Below are 18,313 nucleotides of genomic sequence, written 5' to 3'. Positions count from 1 at the left end.
TGTGGGTGTCTTGCCAAAGTGTTCAGAAGAAATGAAAAGCTTCAAAATGGCTCTTCTGATTAAGACAGAGAGTTCAACTTAATCCACTTACTATGATTTTGTTTTTGAAGGATTTGAAGTATACCAGATATGTAATATACTAGATACTACAAAGATAAAAACTACAGCTTTCTGGATCACAGAAAAAGAGAACTTAGAGAAAATGGCAAGCTGAATTGTTAAAATAATTCAGGGATCATTCTGGGATGTTGAGACATTCTAAATTCTTTACAAAAATGGAGACTTAACCCGGGTGAAATACAACCCAGTTCAGACTGCACAATAAACTCCTCGAGTTTATATGGTGAGAACTCATGATGAATATATAGAGACAATGAGCTACTTAGACACTTGTGACCTTATCCACAGTTTTTTTTTTACTAGATAATTTAGGTGCCTGTAATGATGCTAGTGGATCCTTACAAGGCCTAAATTGCTATAAGTGGTAAAAGACATGTTTCCTCTAATGCCCATGGAAGACTGTGCTTGTCCATTACTTCACTGTTGCCATTGAGAATCCTAAACCTGCCAGTGTGTCATAGCTGAGCAACACGACCTACAGTGTCCTAGTGAGCACCATAGCTGAGCAACACGACCTACAGTGTCCTAGTGAGCACCATAGCTGAGCAACACGACCTACAGTGTCCTAGTGAGCACCATAGCTGAGCAACACGACCTACAGTGTCCTAGTGAGCACCATAGCTGAGCAACATGACCTACAGTGTCCTAGTGAGCACCATAGCTGAACAACACGACCTACAGTGTCCAACTCTAAGGGATGCAGACTTCCTAGATGTAAGAAGGGGTGGGGTTAGGGGGTGGGGTGTCTAAAGTTGTATCAAAAGCTGGTTTCTGCCTTTCTCTTGTTAATCAAACATTTGCAGAATATCTGAAGATAAGCAAATGAGCAAACTGCTAAAACTAACCATTTGCAATAAATTCCTACAGTTTTTGTTCCTACAGCCATATTCTGATCCTAGTCTCATTTTAGAATTTTAGACTCACTGTGTTCCTTTTATAGTTGTAATATGTATAAATTTGGGAAATCTCTTATGGTAGCTACAACTACATTATCATCACGACAACAGTTGATGTTTATGTTATTTTATGCTATAAAGATGAAGATTTATTTAACCCCAAAACAGAATTACATGGATACTTTATAGCTCTTTTAAGAGGCTTTAAGTTTTATAAATTTGGTCCTTATAATAATACCATTAAACCACTAAAGTAAGGTGACTTTACCCAACACCTATCTGGTGAGGTGATGTTTAGCTGAACTACATATAGTCTAGTCTGTTAGTTAGCTATCAACTAGACTACAGTCTAGTGAGTTGGCTGGAAGTCAGCTGGACTACAGTCTAGGCCATTAGTTAGCAGTTAGCTAGGCTACATCCTAATCTGCTAATGGTCAGTTGGGCTAGCCACTAATTCTTTGAACACCCAATCTAATTCCTTCTTCACTATATCATATGGATACTGCCTTAAATTGGAGTTGTTTTCTGGTTTAGGAAAAGCTAGCCATGTAGAAAACCCTGAATTTATAAGAATTTGTATGTGCAGGGCTCAGCTATTCCTCTATTCTTGTCCTCTTGGGTTTTAGCTTTGATGTAACACATGGCCAACTTCAAGCCTCCTTAGGAACAGTTCATTCTTAGGAGTGCTGTTCCCAGCGGAGTGGGGCCTCTTAACCATGGCAGCTTTAGTCTTTGCAGGTCAGACTACACTCTGCACGATCTCCACAGGACAGCGTATGGCTCCAGGACAGAGACATGCATGAACCACTTTCAAGGCGCAATTCTGAAACTCACAACTAAAGACCCAGGAATGCACAGGACACCCTGAGTCACGGACTCTAGAGATCTGCAGCTGGAGAGGGCTGCATTCTGCACCGAGTAAAGGAGGCCGGCCTCTCACATAGGGGGGGACAGTGCTAGGCAGGCTGAGACACAGCTACAGAGGGTCCTTTGGAAGACTCAAGGCACAGGTTTGGATGTCTTTGCTAAATTCACGAAAGCTCACAAATGGTTCAGAACACTCACTAAAATCTTATGTGCAACATCACATGACTATTACAGAGAGTTGAAAATTGTATTCTAAAAACAATACTTCAAAATGTTTTCTAATGTTTCCTACACGCCATACATTTCTTATGCTATCCAGGACAGAGACCGTCTCTATTTGCTGGAATACACAAAGGCCAGCGCTGGTGTGTTCTCACTAGATGAGACTGGCACTGGGGTCTCACCTTGGTGAGGTCCTTGTATAGCTCTGGGTAGAGAATTGCCATTTCTGGCTTCACATCTTGGTCCAACACTAAGGAGAACACTGGGAACATAGTGTAGATAGTTGCGTACCTAGAAAAGCAGAAGACCACAGGAGTCAGCCTAGCGAACGTCTGTGACACAACTGTGACAGCCTTTCTAGATTCAGAGGTAGGTCAGTCTCAAAACCCAGAAAATGAAATCTTATAAAAACAAACCTAAACCCCCAAGGTGGCACCAATTTAGATTCCTCCTGAGCCTGGTTCCCGAGCCCAGCACAGGGTTGTCATATAAATCACAGACTTACAGAGAAAGGCATCCATTTAACGTAAGAGTTTTCTTATTAACTTTTATTTTTTGAGACAGGATTCTCACAGGCAAGAATAAACTGAAACTTCTTAGGAAGCCTAGGGAGGCCTTGAACTTGGGATCCTCCTGCCTCAGCCTCCTGAGAGAGCTAGGATTACACAGATCTAGTCTCCTCATTAAACTCTGAATGACCCTTGCATCCACCTACTATCTCAACTCTCTTCACAGTACTGGAGAGCAGACCTGACTGACAACACCCAGCCCACTGGCATGCTCATGTCTCGTCAACTGCACTTAGCCCTCAGGCCTGTACTTAAACCATTCTCTCTGTCACGTGAGGGCTACTGTGGAGACATAGAAGGAAGGCAAGTTTAGGGATGGTTTTCCAGACTCTGTGCCATGCCCTGGAGATCTATGGCTGTGCACAGTGCCTTCCTTACAATTGGGGACAAGACACACTCGTTGAGCCAGTTGCTCATTTGTGTAAATATATCTTGGTTATTCCCAATTTGGGATAATCACAAAATAAAACTGGTAAAAACATCCACTGCCCTCTTCCTGACACAGGGTCTTACTCTGTAGCCAGGCTGGAATGGAACTCACTACAGACCCAAAATGGCCTCATAAGTGCTGGGATTATTTATAGACATGTACCATCATGCTCAGCTTGTCCCAATTTTTGTGCAGATTGCCTGTCACTTCTTTGGTCTGGTTCTAGTCCCAGAGCAGAGGCCTATTTAATTTAGCTTCTTTGGCTTGCCTATGATGTGTTGCGCTCTGTGCCTGGCACTTACAAGCAGCCTGTCTATACAGTACTATTTGGAGCTCCTCACAATAACTTCCTGTTGGGTCAAACCAGCTCAGGGGATTATGCACATTTCCCAAGGCCACAGCCAAGTGATGGTGAGAGGCAGCAAACACGTCTGGGTCTGAGATGTGAGGCCTTCCTTTTCTTCATGATTCTACAATGTGGTCAGAAACACATTGGCTTCCCAGAGACCCACTCTCCTTGTCAGCACTAGTGTGCAGGCACTTCACAGTTAAGCTAAGGATTTATCCATTAGACACTACCATGGACTCTGGGTGGGCCCAACAGGATGTAGAGAGTCTTGACAGAGGGAGGCTGTGCTGAGGGAAAGACATGCTGCTGTGGTGGCAAAGCCACAGGCACTTCTGCTTTGATGATGCAGTGAGGTGTAAGAAGGAAGAAGTCTAGAGAGGACACTGCATTCAACCACAGAGAGCAGACACTGACAGAGGACAGTGACTCACAGGACCTCAAGCCCGATTCTAGCTAAAGTTACTAGGAGTTCTGGGAGCTGTCCTGTGCACTTAGGACACACTCATATCAACTTGTAAGTAAGAGAACTTGCTTTGTCTGCCCTCTACCAGCCAGGAGGGCAGCTGAGCACTGTGGAGAAAGGTGCTGGTGTGTGGTGTAGAGGAGGGTGGCACCCAAGCCAATCCTTTCCAGTCTGAGCCACCATGGTCCTGAATCTCCTGTTTCTCATTGTCCTCACATGCCAAACAGGGATGTCAGGAGGACAGCCACCTCTTGGGGCGACATCAAGGTCACGGCTCCAAAATGTCCTTTCTGGTTATAAGATGGAGTCCTGGTTTGACGTGAATGATGAGTCTCGATGGGCACAGACAAAGTGGCAAGGGACAGCGTTTACCTGTGGTCACTGCCAGTCACATTTCTATGTATGGTCTCTAGGTCTAACAACTGAGGAGAGGACGACAGAAACACCGTTTGTTTACTTGGAGTCTTCCTTTTCAGACGTGGTGGGCAACATCCTGTGGTACACTACACTTCTGAAGCACTTGCTATCATCTCTCAGCGGCTGTCTGGAAAGGCAGTTTTGTTGCTCCTAGGGACAGACTAGTTACTTCTCTCCCAAAGCTAAGAAGACACCCCATGTTTTCTAGGCCCTGATTCCTGGCTAGTGGCTGGTCCTGTGCCCTTCATGGTACAGTCATATCCTCACTGGGACAGGGCAGGCTCAGGAGGCCTGCAGCTGTGGCCTGCTTGCTTCAACCCCTGCTGATGGCAGTGCTGACACGTACCCACCCCTTGGTTCTGCCCCTCTCATTATGCTATGGGGCCCTTTTATAAAACCTCAGATCTGCCATCGTTCCTGACACAAATTATGGTTTTCCCAAGAAAACAAAATCTAGTGAGAAACTTAGCAGCATCTTAAAAAGCTCAAGTGTCCAGGTGTTTTCAAATTTCCTCAAACTCAACGTAAGATTTTATGGCAGTTAGTCAGTTACTCAGAACAGCGTGAGGATCACTCACATGTCTTCTTCCAAACAGCAAATAAAAGTTCTCACATCCACGAAGCTGAGCGGCACCAAGAGCATCCATTTCACTTACCCGACCATGAGGAATCCCTGGTACAGCGGGACGGATGCAAAGTAGAAGACTGAGGAGAACACGGCCTTAAGAGAAGATATTGCAAGTTAGACACAGCTGCTGTGGTCACACTCACACCACATCCACACAGGGATGTCATTACAATGCAATGACACATAACAGATACCATGGTCACCTCCCATGACAATAGCACAGCCCTCAAAGAAGGCCCTGCCTGCTGTGGCATGCTGGCAGAGGCTTGCTACCTGCATGGTGGAGATGATGAGGCCCCGGTGCATGACAAACTGGCCGAGTGCTGCAGACCTCTTGTAGCTGTTCCGCCCATGCACCATGAGCAGCCTGCCGATGTGTCTGAACTGTGTGATGGAGAAGTCCGCTGCCAGTGAAGCCTGCTTCCCCTCCTGAAGAACCACAAGGAACCTCTGAGAAACAGCACATACTGAGAACTGCACTCAAAGCCGAGTTTTAGAGCTCATCTGGGTTAAAGAGAACCCGGGGCAGGGCACTGGACAGTGTGGAACAGAGGAGCCCGCACTAGAACCTGTGCATCCACACAGGTATCAGCTGCTGCTCAGAAGAAGGAGGGGCGTTGATCTATCAGCAACACAGACAGTAGGATGGGAAGGGGTAGCACTGGCTATGGGGATGCCCTACCTCATCACGTGGTCCCAGGCCTCTCCAAGACAATTCTCCAAACCTCTGTTCCTCACATTTGTAAAAACAACCTACCTCTGATTTTTCAAAACTACCACAAAGGAGAGTAGAACAGAGCAGTCAAAGAAAAAGCCAAAATCAGCAGGGCAGTGGTAGTGCACGCCTTTAATCTCACTCAGCACTTGGGAGTCAGAGGCAGGAGGATCTTTGTGTGTTTGAGGCCAGCCTGGTCTACAGAATGAGTTCCAGGGCAGGCTCTAAAGCTACAGAGAAACCCTGTCTTGAGAAACCAACTCCCCTCCCCCTGAAAAGAGAAAAAGACAAAATCAAGTTGTGCAAATTTTCTAGTTCTTGTTGTGTGTTTATATTTGGGCGACTACACAAACTCAAACCTCAACCCTGGCTGAGTAGGCAAGAGGAAGGGTTACCTGCACAGAATGGACCATGTGGAGCAGGGGAAGGAGCTGAGGTGCTGGGCAAGGCCCAAGGAAGGTGTGAGAAGAATCAGTGACACTGGACTGGGGTCATGAGCACAGAGGACCTCAGAGAGTCCTAAGGACACTCCCAGCAAAAGAAGGATGGTGAAGGATGCTAGTTTCCTGTGTTTGCCAACAATCTATGCCTGGGCCTGAAGACCAAAAGGATGGACCAACTGCTAACCTCTCTCCTGGGATGGGGCTGGCATGAACAGGTCAACTGATGAGGGAGCATATGTGCTGTATGTGTGATGAAAGCACACACCTACCTTCCCTTCAATCCCAATCCCACAGTCAGCTGCCTGGATCATGCTCACATCATTTCCTCCATCACCTGGGAAGCACCAAGAGTTGAAGTTTAAATAAATCATCTTTCCATTATATGCTTGTTTTTATACTACTGGTAGTATAAATATAATGTAGATGAAGTCAGTTTTAGAGACAACACAATTTTGCCTGTAAATGTTAAAAAGGTGGTTGTCACATTTCACTGTTGACAGGAAGGTGGCACACTATCCTACCACCCACCCAAGGCATGACTGAAGGTGGTGCGCTCACCAATGGCACAGGTGCGCTTTCTGGTATGCTGACGCAGCAGGGTCACGATGTGTGCCTTCTGGGTGGGTGAACAGCGGCAGCAGACCACAGCAGGGCACTGGCAGGCCAGCTCCACAAGTTCATGCTCGTAGTACCTCAGGCAGACCTGGGAGACAGTGCTGTGACTACTGGGTTCAAGCAGCAGGTAAGTAGACTTGTGGGGAAGCCTTAGACTTCCTCAAGTAAGTATACTTGCATTTTTGGGTCTGTGACTATGCCCTCCAGACCACCTTTTGTTGCAGGAGGGCAAGGTACAGAGATGGGCAAGGGGTGGCCAGACCCCTAGCAGGAAGAGTACAAGATCTCCTAAATGTACTGTATTGTGGGTGGAGAGTATCTCAGGTAGAGGCAAAGGTCAGTGACCATAGAGCATTCTGAAGAGTTGCCAGGCTAATATGTCAAAAACATGTGTGTTCTTCTCTGTCAGTCTTAGACAGATGGATAGAGAGAAAGAACACAGTACACTACTGACAAGTTCTATTTCAGAAGCAAGACATACACTGTTATAGACTAGTCCGACCTCTGGAGTCAGAGATACACAGGTAGTACACGGTTAGCACAGGAGACAGACGCACACGTGCCCACACCCATGCTCACCTCCAGAGAGTCCCCAGATATGACCAGAGCACACGTGCCCACACCCATGCTCACCTCCAGAGAGTCCCCGGATATGACCAGAGCACACGTGCCCACACCCATGCTCACCTCCAGAGAGTCCCCGGATATGACCAGAGCACACGTGCCCACACCCATGCTCACCTCCAGAGAGTCCCCGGATATGACCAGAGCACACGTGCCCACACCCATGCTCACCTCCAGAGAGTCCCCGGATATGACCAGAGCACAGTCGTGCTTCCTTCTGAAGGCATTCAGCTCCAAATGGGCTTCTCCCCGATTGGTCACCTTCATTGAAGGAAAAAAAAAGCAGCATGAATTAAAAATGCAGGCAATAAAGCAGTAAGACATTTTCAGGGATTCACAGTAGGATCCTTTAGATACTGTATTTAGAACTGAAAGGTGCTTCCCCTAAGAACAGAAGTCCTGTGACAAGGTCCTTACAGATTATGTGCCTGCCTCGTCACAGGGCTGTTTTCTGGTTTATGGTCATGAAGGCAAGCGAGGGCTATTGTTGGTATAAAAACATTCTTATAAGAATGCAATGTCAAGGATTTTCTAGCACTGTCTAGAAGATGATTTATTAAACTGGTGGCGGTGTAGATGTGGGTATTGTGAGCAGAGTTGAAGATCGCTGGCTTACACATCACAAACAGCCCTAGAAAAGTGTAAGTCAGAATACCAGAAGGAGGTTGACTTCCCCTTTCTCACACACCAGGTAAGAAATGTAGTTGTATAGACTGGGGTTTTATTTAAACACATTGCTCTATAATATGTGGAATAATGCAAAATAACTTCATGAAGTTACTTCTATCATTTTTGCCATGAGTTTTAACTCATCTCATCCATTTTTACTTACTATATACAGAGGTAAGGAGTCTAAAAGGGTAAAATTAATCCATAATCTTGAAATATTAATTTTAGAATGAAAATATGCCAGGAATTAAGGGCACTGGCTTTGCACATGCTTTCTGTGAAGATTTTAGAGGCATAAAAAAAAAGACAGAGGAGTGAAATACATTAGAAGTTTCACATGCTCCAACTTAATCTCCACCTCGTCTCTAAGTCTAAGGTTTACTGTGAAATTTTTAATTTGTGCTGCCATAACTCTAAAAGCCAACAAAAATTGATCGAAAGTTTTATCAGAAGCATTAATAATTTAATTGCAAATAGTAGTCTGCAGGGCATAATTTGAGATTCTGATGTTTCAAAATAAAATACATTTACATGTAAATGATACTGAAATAATTATTTCTGTAGGTGCGAGCACTTTATTCAGACAGCCACTGCCACATGGTGTCTGCTTGCTCACCATCAATCATGACCCAAGGCTCTTCTATTTCTTGTTTGAATTAAACTCATCATAACCAGTGAGTACAGTAAACACACAAACTGAGCTCCCTCCATCACTTTCCTTGCACTAGTTACAGAAGACCTTTCGATCTGGAATGGCAGCAGGCCAGCGCTTCCAGTTCTATCTGCACCTGTCTCCTAGGAGCACCTCTGCGCCAACGGCAGAGCTAGTAAGGACCACATATGTTTAAAAGCAACACACAGTCTATTATAAGCTTTGAGTAGAAATGACTATAGTATGCCTACTTAAAATAGGAAGCAACAACAATATGAAATGCATAGAAAAAATGCTTTTCAACTTGCAGCTTGTTTACCATCAAAATGCATCACAAAATCACTCAACATGTGTTTATAGAATAAGAAAACATCTCCAATGCTGATTTTTAAAAGATATTTAGCAATCACTGTATACACATTTTAGCTGTAAGATAAACACAACAATTTAGGTGGGCATGACAACACACATTTTTAATCCCAGCCCTTGGGAAGCAGAGGCAGGTGGATCTCTGATTTCAAGGTCAGCCTGGACTACAGAAAAAGTTTCAGGACAGTCAGAGCTATACACCTTGTCTCGGGGAAGTGGGGGGAACCCTAAACCAAACCAAACCAAAATCCCCTCAAAACAAAAACAAAGAAATGAACAAAACCCATTTAACAATTCAAAGTGACTTAGAAATGTACTTACTGGCCTGAAAACATGAATGTCTTGAGTTCTGGACACCAAGTGTGAGCTTTTGGCAATGCAAGTAGCTGTCTCCAGTTTATCACCTGTCAGCATCCAAATCTAGAAAATAATCACAGCTTGTGAACTTCAGTGGTATGATTCTACTTTTGTAAAGTGTGTGTCTCTGCCCAACACTCAGGATTCTCACACAGGGCTGAGGAGAAGCAAGCCAATAACATACTGAGTTGAATGGAGAAATGAAATGTGGTCACCTCGCTGATCCTTCAAATGGAGAAAGTTCTGACAGAGTCCTCGAGGAGGCTTTGCTGAATGACATCAGTAGATACAGAGGGCAAATGTTGTACAGCCCTCCACACACGAGGAGTCCAGAGAAGGCATACTCATAGGGCGAGGAGTGAGAGCTTAAGTGGGGAAGTTTCAGGCTGGGGAGATGGAGAGTTAGAGATGAGAACAGCAACGGCTGCAGAACACTGAGTTTATTTCATGAACTCAAACTGTGTACTCACTATTGTGGACTATTACTTTAACTATATAAAGATGTGTTGCTTTGCCTGCCTAAGGCACCTGATTGATCTAATAAAGAGCTGAACAGCCAACAGCTATGCAGAGGAGGGACAGGCAGGGCAGGTATTTAGAGAATAATTAGGAGGAGGAATCTATGCTCAAGAGAGAAGAGAATGAGGGAGAAAGAGTGAGATTCCCAGGGCTAGCCAGCCAGGCAGCTGCCAGCCAAACAGACACAGAAAAAGCAGGAAAAGCAGGACATACAGAATGAAAGAAGGTAAGATTCCCTAAGGCAAAATGTAGATGGAGAGAAACAGGTTAAATTAAGTTCTAAGAGCTAGTGGGACAAGCGTAAGATAAGGCCGAGCATTCATAACTAATAACTAGTCTTAGTGCTGTGATTTCCAGGGCTGGTGGTCCGAGAAAGCTGCCACAAGTGGCTAACAGGCAACTATGGTTGTGTGTTTGCACCACAATAAAAGAGTCCTGATTTGTTTCAGGAGAACAAGTTGGAGTGGTGCGCAGATGGACAGGTGAGGCTGAGGCAGGAGCCTGAAGACGGGAGAGGAGTGCACAGAGCCAGCAGATGACACAGACCTTCAGCTGGGAGGTGATGTTCACACGGGACAGTGGGCTCACAGACAAACCAAATGCACTTATATCAAAGTGCTGCCCCCACATTAACGCTGCACACACACGCACAGCCCGATAACTACTTGCGAGGATGGCTGTAAAAAATGGCAATAAAAAGGTTTCTGAACATGCAATGACAAAACAATTTAAAAGCGAATGTATGAAGAGTCACACAACACACGCTCAGCCCAGGCTGAAATGCTGCGGCTCAGACAGCAGACTGTGAGTGCTATGGCTGCAGCAGCTCACTGTACAAACTTTTTTTTCTGTTCCCCAAACAGAACAGTTTAACTGTGAAAACAAAGGCTGCTAATGTTTTAAGGCTGTCACTCCTCAAAATGGAAAGGTCTGGGTTGTATTGTGTGAGAATTTTTAATTTTAAAAATTGCAGTTTGAGTTGCTGATGTGAGTTTGTTCAACCAATTCTGGATCGGAATTGGGACAGAATTCCTAATTTCTGAAGTGGTTCTGAACAAACCTCTGCTGCCCCTTCACTATATATTTATGCAAAATGGCATTCATGACTGTAAAATTAAATAACGGTCAACTCTGAGAACAGCTGAAGATACCCTACACATACTGCTGTATCAGATATGCAGTCAAGATTTAATTCTTGACAGTAAAATAAAAGGAACATTGATTTCATTAGTATGTAAATTGGCTTTTGTCTTTAATGGATGGCAAAATCACATAATGAACTGTTTTAAAATAAATTTATGATTTATAATCAGTAACTGTTGATTTGTGAGTTGATTCTGTATATATTTAGGGTCATGTAAACATTGTCTCTTAGGCAAAGTGGGCTCACACGTGGAAAGGATTTAAAAGCCCGACTGTGAAGGAGTGAAGTGATCAGGGCGCTTACGCAGGGCAGCAAGTCCTCGTGTCACTAACTTCATCATCAGTGTCGTCAGGTTGTATTTATCATGTGGAAAGATACATTGGTGGGTGCAGGAAACAGGAAAACGTGCATGGCACATGTCCTCCTCCACTGGTCCAATCAGCTGTGGCTGTTCTGTTTAATCAGCATACTCTCATTATTTTCACTGCACCTACGACTAGGAAACACTACTTTAACAAACCACAGTGTGCACTGCCACTGCTGAGCGACCTGTCATCAGGAAACAGACTGAGAGATGATTGATAAACACTACATTCCTGTCTTCACAGCAGTCTAGTCGGGAGGCACATGGAGAAGAGCTAAGAGGGCAAGGCCTACAATCATATGCACTACAGCACCAATACTACAAATACCTGAAGTTCTGTACCAAGGAACTTCACTACCTTAATACTGATAATCTAACATGCACAGTCAGAAAATAGATCATAGGTTACTTAAAACATTCAGCCATTTCTAACCCCTAACCTTAAGAAAGCAGCATCCCCAAACCAAACCTTCTACTGTAAATGCTAGATTTAGACATAAAGAGATGAATGAGGAAGAGGACTGTGGCACAGCTGGCCAGGAGAATGTCCCCAGGGAAAATGTCACCCTGGAAACCAAGTCCACTGGGAAAGGGACTGACCCTGACAACTGATGATAGGAATGTCAGCTGGATTCCTGCAAACACTGTGTTCCAACTGCCAATTTGCACAACGGAGCAGCTGGAAAGCACTGTGTGGGCAAGGGGAGGTCCCGGGAGAGAAGGCAGTCTCCAGAGAGTAATGTGATGGCCACAAGGCGCCAGGAAAGAGCTCATGTGTGATGTCAAGCATTGCAGGGAGAAAAGCACTTCTGCGCCTGAATCAGCATTTTTGCATGTTCCTGCAGGAAGGCTACCTGTGGCTGGGCCAAAGTGCAAGAGCAGCTTGTAGCGGTAGCCCCTCCTCCTACCTCTGTGGCAATGGATACACGCTGCTTCAGAAGCATAGCTAGCCGGACAGAGAATAGCCTGTGAATGACCCTCCCTAACAACTGGTTTCTGTCTACCCCAGCTCTAGAGCAGCAAGTGAAACCAAAGCCTACCTGAAGCTGGGCTTCTCCTGCACAAAACTTGTCCCTAACTAGTCTGCGTACAATATACTATGGACACCTGGACACATCCAGGACCACAGGTGCTTATTGGATTAAGCAGCCACTACTCCATGAAGGTTTCTGTTCTGCTCTGATGGTGCAGGATTTTGATGACGTACAAGTGAGAAAATAGTCAGCAAGGGAAGTGGGAAGCTGGTAGCCCTTCTCAGACTATCCTCATGTGCCATGGGGAGGGACAGGTTCAGAGCCCTGTTTGAGGAAGGTTACGCTGTCTCGAGTGTGGAAAGAGAAGTCTGGAGGAGGGTACTGTGGAGACTTCCAGAGCGAGACAACCAAGATAATGAGGACTGAGCTGTCGTCCCACAGAGCACCCCAGGACACAGAGCACCCCAGGACACAGAGCACCCCAGGACAGTATTTCAAGGGAAAAGTGACTTTGATTCAGTAAGAGAGCAGTTTTGGCAGCCAGAGGATGCAGGCTGTACCTTGATCCCCGCATTCCGCAGCATCTCAAGAGTCGGCCGCACATCAGCTTGCAGCTGGTCCTCCACCCCAGTGAGGCACAAGAGCTCCATCTCCCTCTCCAGGCTTTCCACCACTGCAGCGACTTTCAGGGTCCGGTCATGGATGCTCAGTTTGGCTTGACTGTATCGGCTCTGAGGACAGAAGGAACAGGTACACAACCATGCCCACACTTCATGTGTATGACTCACACGGTTGTACTGTATCAGCTCTGAGGGCACAGGGGACAGGTGAACATGTGTGTAAATGCTCTCTGTGTGGAGTGAATGCGCTCTTGGGGTCAGAGGTAATATGCTGTATAAGTGCTATGTTTAAGCACTCCAAGTATCTACTACATGAAAATTTATTAACTCTGGGGTTGGGGATTTAGCTCAGTGGTAGAGCACTTGCCTAGCAAGCGCAAAGCCCTGGGTTTGGCCCTCAGCTTCAAAAATAAAAAGGAAAGAAAGAAAGAAAATTTAACTCTAGTTGAACTTTCCCTAATATGGAAACCTGAAATAATCAAAAATCAGATACATCTTGAGCAATGACATCACGTTAAACAAAGTTTCAGATTCTGGAGAGCATTTTGGATTTAGGGGATTTGGATAACTTAACCTGCCATCTACGTAAATATTCTAGAATCCAGACAGCTTCAAGGTCTGAAGCACTTCCGAGACACACTCAGCTTTTGCTGATGGAACTGCTGGCCTTTGTGGACACTGCAAGTCCCCCAGTCTCTATGCAGCCTGTGTGCCCACACTTCAGACACAGACTGCACAGGAAGGCTGCACCGCGGGGACATGACAAAGTTCTCATAAGAAGGAGGAGGCTTGAGAGACAATGACTGCATAACTCACTTCAAAGTCCTGGTACTGCTCTTCTGTCAGAGTCCTCTTCGCCACCACAAGGGTCCGCAGCCCCTCACGTGCCATGTTTCCACACTGCAAGAAAAGGAGCTCTTATTTGTGGCTCCTAGGTACCTGAGCTGACAGCAATCAGGCCTCAGGCATCAAGGCCACTCTTCAGCAGTGCTGCGCCTTGTTCTCACTTCCCTGCACGTCCACTGCATGGAAGCATGGCAGCCTCAAGGGCCCACAGAGCACAGCAAAGCTGAGCGGAAAAGTACAGGCACAGCCCAGGAAAGTTAGAGGAAACATGCGGATGATGTCTTCACGTTCTCTACCACTGTGTCCACCCACAGGAGGACCCCACCTGCCCCACTGAGAAGTGAGGAAGAGAGATGACAGGAATCTAAGATGGGTGGGCCCCAAAACCACAGCAGCTGTGTTTCTGGGCAAAGCATTGAGCTGCCTGCTTCAGCTTCATCACAGAAATTGCTCCAACAGGGCGATTCTGGAACGACGTTATCCCTGGAATAAAGTCGCACACTGGTGTCTGGCACAAACACAGCATCACAGACATGCACAGGGCCGATCACACAGGGTCAGCACCCTACGCACCAGGCTTGGGGCTCAGCTCTTAACTGGACAAGGAAAGAGGAGGCCATATGAGTCATCACCTTATTTACATAATAAATGGGAAATGGAAATAATTCAATAGGTGTGTGATAAGATGCTAATCCTATTTATAGTGCATGATACTTATGACAGAATACTGCTTTCTCCTACTAAAAGTAGAAAAGTTTTAGCTGAGGCTGAGGTAAAGAAGGAAGATTGGGGTCCAGGCTGCCTGTGTTCAAGGCACTTGTCTGAAGGTGGCCAGTGATTCATTTCAAAATCTAACTGCTCCAGTGGCACCAGCCCTACTGCTGGACACGTCACCTATGCTTGTAAATGAACAGTGTGACTCCCAACAAAGGGGGCTTGGCCATACTGTAGGTCAGAATCAGGCTCTAAGGGACCCGAATCAACATGCATATTAGTAAACATGCCCAGGAACTTTGCTAAACCACCTTTTGCTTTGCTCTTGGTACAGTGAAAGGCTTTCACCTACACCAGAACTAGAACAGACACACTGGTAGTGAAGAGGCAAGAGATTTATCTATGGTAAGAAAATACAATTTGAACAAACAAATGTGCATAGGATTTTTAATGAAGTTATCTTTCTGAACAACAATCTGACATTATCTGTCTGTTGCAAGACATTTATTGATTTGACCTCATAAAGCTAAATAAATTAAACAAGTATTTTACAATTAATTGCATGTCATTATGACCAAAAGTAATTTTTATGGCATTTTACTAGGTCTTCAGGGAGTTTAATTTATTCATGTCTCTGATTAAATCAAAGAGCCCTGGAGGAGATATTGATTCATATTGCCAGGACCATCGTGAATATCGGGTGTGGCTGTTGTGCTGACAGACCATCTCTGCAGTCTGACAGTGGAAAAGAGACCTAGGCACCTGCAACAATGTATACACAGGAGAGAGAGACCTGGCTATAATCCTAGCAACCTTAGCTTTACTTTGACATCCAATTACTGATTAATATACAACTTTAACAATAAACATTAGAACCTCATGAGGCTAACTGTAAATATATTTAGGAATAATAATATAGAATTGCTTATGTTTGGATCTTATTTTCTGTTCTTATAAGAGAGCAAATCAGCATTAAATTAAAATACAAATTAAAATCTCCTTACAATAGTTATAAAATACATATATGTGCACATCTAATTGGCTATGTATCCAATGCCATTTTAGACCTACTTTTATGTATCTGAATACTTCATACACCAAACAAAAATGGCAATTATTTCTATAGGAAGAAAAATTTTTATAACTAACCAAGGTTTTAGCCTTTGTTTATATGGACCTGGAAGAACTATAAATATTCAGAAAATTTAGTGGAAAAAAATACCATCCCTGGCCACCTATCCATGTGGTGGCTTAAAATGGTGATGACACAATTCACTCCAACGGTACAAGTGTGGAAAGGGCATTGCTTTTCTGTTACTGGCTTACTAAACATCCTGAAGACATTCTGTACAATGATGAGAACAGCTTGCTTACCTCCTCTTCTAGCCAATCATTGTACTGGACAATGGTGGACATTGCGACATCAGCCCCTTTCATGTAGAATGTGATTTCTGCTGTGGATTCATCCTGTAATAGGGTAAGAAAGGACTCAGGAGAGAGCCGGGCCGCACTGATCCCTGTAAATAACCACTGGCCTACAAGAGAGGTTCTGGAGGAAGCAGGCCTTAGACAATGTACCCTGGGCTCTCTTGGCAGAAACTGTACTTACAGCCAGTGAAGTCAAAGTCAAAGTCAGCAAACATCCGAGATGCTGTACTTTAATTCTTGAGACAGATCTGGACTGCAATTTAAGTATTAATGTTTCATGTGTGAAAGAATTTACTGCTTAGCAAATAAAATTTCAAAATACAATCTGGTACTGGTTAAGGAAACCAGAATAAAGATATGAATTAATGACTTTGTGTTCATAAATCATTCAGTTAAGTTTTTTGGAATGTTATATGATTTATGTTGAGGACAAAACAAAACAATTTTAATTAAAATATTACTACTGCCCTCATCTTGTTCTGTTTCAGTGATTGTAGGAGAATGACTTTATCAATGGGAGCCATACCAGCCTCTCAGTTCATAAATTGAGTTTGTTTTTTTTTAAAAAAAACAAACAATAAAGCACATAGTATTTGAGTAAATATTTGACCTTAAATCTTTTCTGAGGGGAAGTTTTGTATTGATTGAGGAGGTCTATAAAACCATGGCGGGAAGAACTGGTGTGTGCGCACAGCTGGGAGACACGACATACTCTGACAATGATGCCCATACGCTTGCTCTCGGAGGTGAAGGGGAACATCTGCAGGATGCAGTAGGTCAAGACCTGGCCACTGGGGGTCTTCAGCTGCATGGACGTAAGGTCCCTACTGACCAGGGTAAGTCCGACACTCTCCGTCCATCGCACCAGTGCCACCTGAGGAGGTCAGAGTGTGAGAAGAACCGGTTAGGGAAAACTACGCGATGAAACGCAGCACCCTGGTGTGCAGAGAGCCCACTGAGACGTGACCAGTGCAGGGCAACAAAGTGTGCTAACTTTCATGCTCTCCCACATACTTCTGGACAGCGCTTTAACAGGTGAACAAGACAATTTTTGTTCAGAAGAAGACCATTATGCACCACAAAGATGATTCTGCCATGTGTACTGACTGGATTCCCAAAGCACATAGCTTTAGCTCTAGAAAGAATACCTAACCACTATCCGGGACTTGAGTTTCATGCTTTGTCCCAATTTACCACCTATGGTCCTACAGGTTGCTAAGGAGACAACAGTTTTACATTCTCTTTTTCCCTTTTTTCCAAGTAGAAAAGATAAGCTGATACCTGAGCAATGAATTCATGATACGAGACACTAGGGTGCCCACATGACAGCTACATGTAAGTAAAACTGCCTCCTTTGGTGCTGTGATAAAACACTCTGACTCAAAGGAGCCTCAGGAGGAAGAAGTTTACTTGGCTTTGACTTTCAGGTCATGTGACGGAGGGACAGGAATCATGGAGAAACATGCTCGCTGGCTCATTTCTCTAGCTTGCTCCCAGACTAATGTGTGAGAGTTTTCTAATACAGCCCAGAACCACCTGTTTAAGGATGGCCCACTCACAGTGGGCTGGGCCTTCCGGCAACCATCCCTTACAGACAGGCTGCAGATTAGTATGATAAAAAGGTTAATTGAGACTCAATTTCAGGTGATCTTAGTTTGTGTCAAGTAGACAGTTAATGAGAGCTAGGACAGAGACAATAACAAAGTAGATGCCCAGCCCAGGACCTGAACCGAGTATGGCTGTAACACCCAGCTCTGTGTCCAATTCTTTATTTTTTTCAAGGCTTGCTCCCTCTATAATGTGCAAAGGACACCTGTGAACTGTCCTCAGGCTGAAAGGATGTAAGTGAATTCCTGGCTTATGGAGGTGCTCAAACATAGAAGTTATTCTTATTTGTTATAAAATTTAAAAATCATTAGTGGCAAAATTAATTTTAAGTTAATGTGCGAACAGTCTTTATGACTTTTTCTGCAAAGGGGGTTATCTTTAAAAGCAATCTCATCACAGGACAGGTAAAATAGCACCTAACCCTCTCAGTCCTTAACTGATGCCAGCACAGCCCAGTGAGTTCACAGCTTCCCGCAGTGGGCCTCCCCTTGTTTCTGTCCTGCAAGTGCAGTTTGGCCAGCAGCTAGGAATGCAGTTCTTGCTGAGCGTGATTCTCTCTTGGGGAAGAGTGAAATTACCTGTGTTTTCAGTTTTACCACTACTTGTACATCCAGATTTTTATCTTGGGCTTTGGGAATCAAGAAATCTCAAGAATACTTAAATCTTTTCTTGTGCCAGGTGTTAGGAATAC

General features: G+C 44.6%; 1 protein-coding gene across 7 annotated transcripts in view; it reads right to left on the bottom strand.

The window, feature by feature from the left end:
• Atp9b (ATPase phospholipid transporting 9B) overlaps nucleotides 1-18,313 on the bottom strand; it is a 218,779-nt gene that overhangs the window by 11,932 nt on the left and 188,534 nt on the right. For 5 of the 7 annotated variants that reach the window (XM_085676363.2, XM_085676368.2, XM_085676362.2 and 2 more), the window contains 11 exons: nucleotides 16,727-16,888; nucleotides 15,961-16,053; nucleotides 13,843-13,926; nucleotides 12,967-13,137; nucleotides 9,370-9,468; nucleotides 7,530-7,619; nucleotides 6,678-6,822; nucleotides 6,389-6,453; nucleotides 5,235-5,411; nucleotides 4,990-5,054; nucleotides 2,288-2,396 (listed from right to left, as the gene is read on the bottom strand). In XM_085676363.2, the coding sequence (XP_085532489.1) occupies nucleotides 2,288-2,396; nucleotides 4,990-5,054; nucleotides 5,235-5,411; nucleotides 6,389-6,453; nucleotides 6,678-6,822; nucleotides 7,530-7,619; nucleotides 9,370-9,468; nucleotides 12,967-13,137; nucleotides 13,843-13,926; nucleotides 15,961-16,053; nucleotides 16,727-16,888 (1,260 nt within the window). The remainder of the gene's footprint in view (nucleotides 1-2,287; nucleotides 2,397-4,989; nucleotides 5,055-5,234; nucleotides 5,412-6,388; nucleotides 6,454-6,677; nucleotides 6,823-7,529; nucleotides 7,620-9,369; nucleotides 9,469-12,966; nucleotides 13,138-13,842; nucleotides 13,927-15,960; nucleotides 16,054-16,726; nucleotides 16,889-18,313) is intronic. The other 2 variants (XM_085676364.2, XM_085676366.2) reach the window with 1 other exon arrangement.

The sequence above is a fragment of the Myodes glareolus genome, chromosome 13 (genome assembly GCF_982192425.1).
Source record: "Myodes glareolus chromosome 13, mMyoGla1.1, whole genome shotgun sequence".
Lineage (NCBI taxonomy): Eukaryota > Metazoa > Chordata > Mammalia > Rodentia > Cricetidae > Myodes > Myodes glareolus.
The sequence above is the reverse complement of the archived record's forward strand: the minus strand, read 5'-3'. Positions and strand labels throughout refer to the sequence as shown.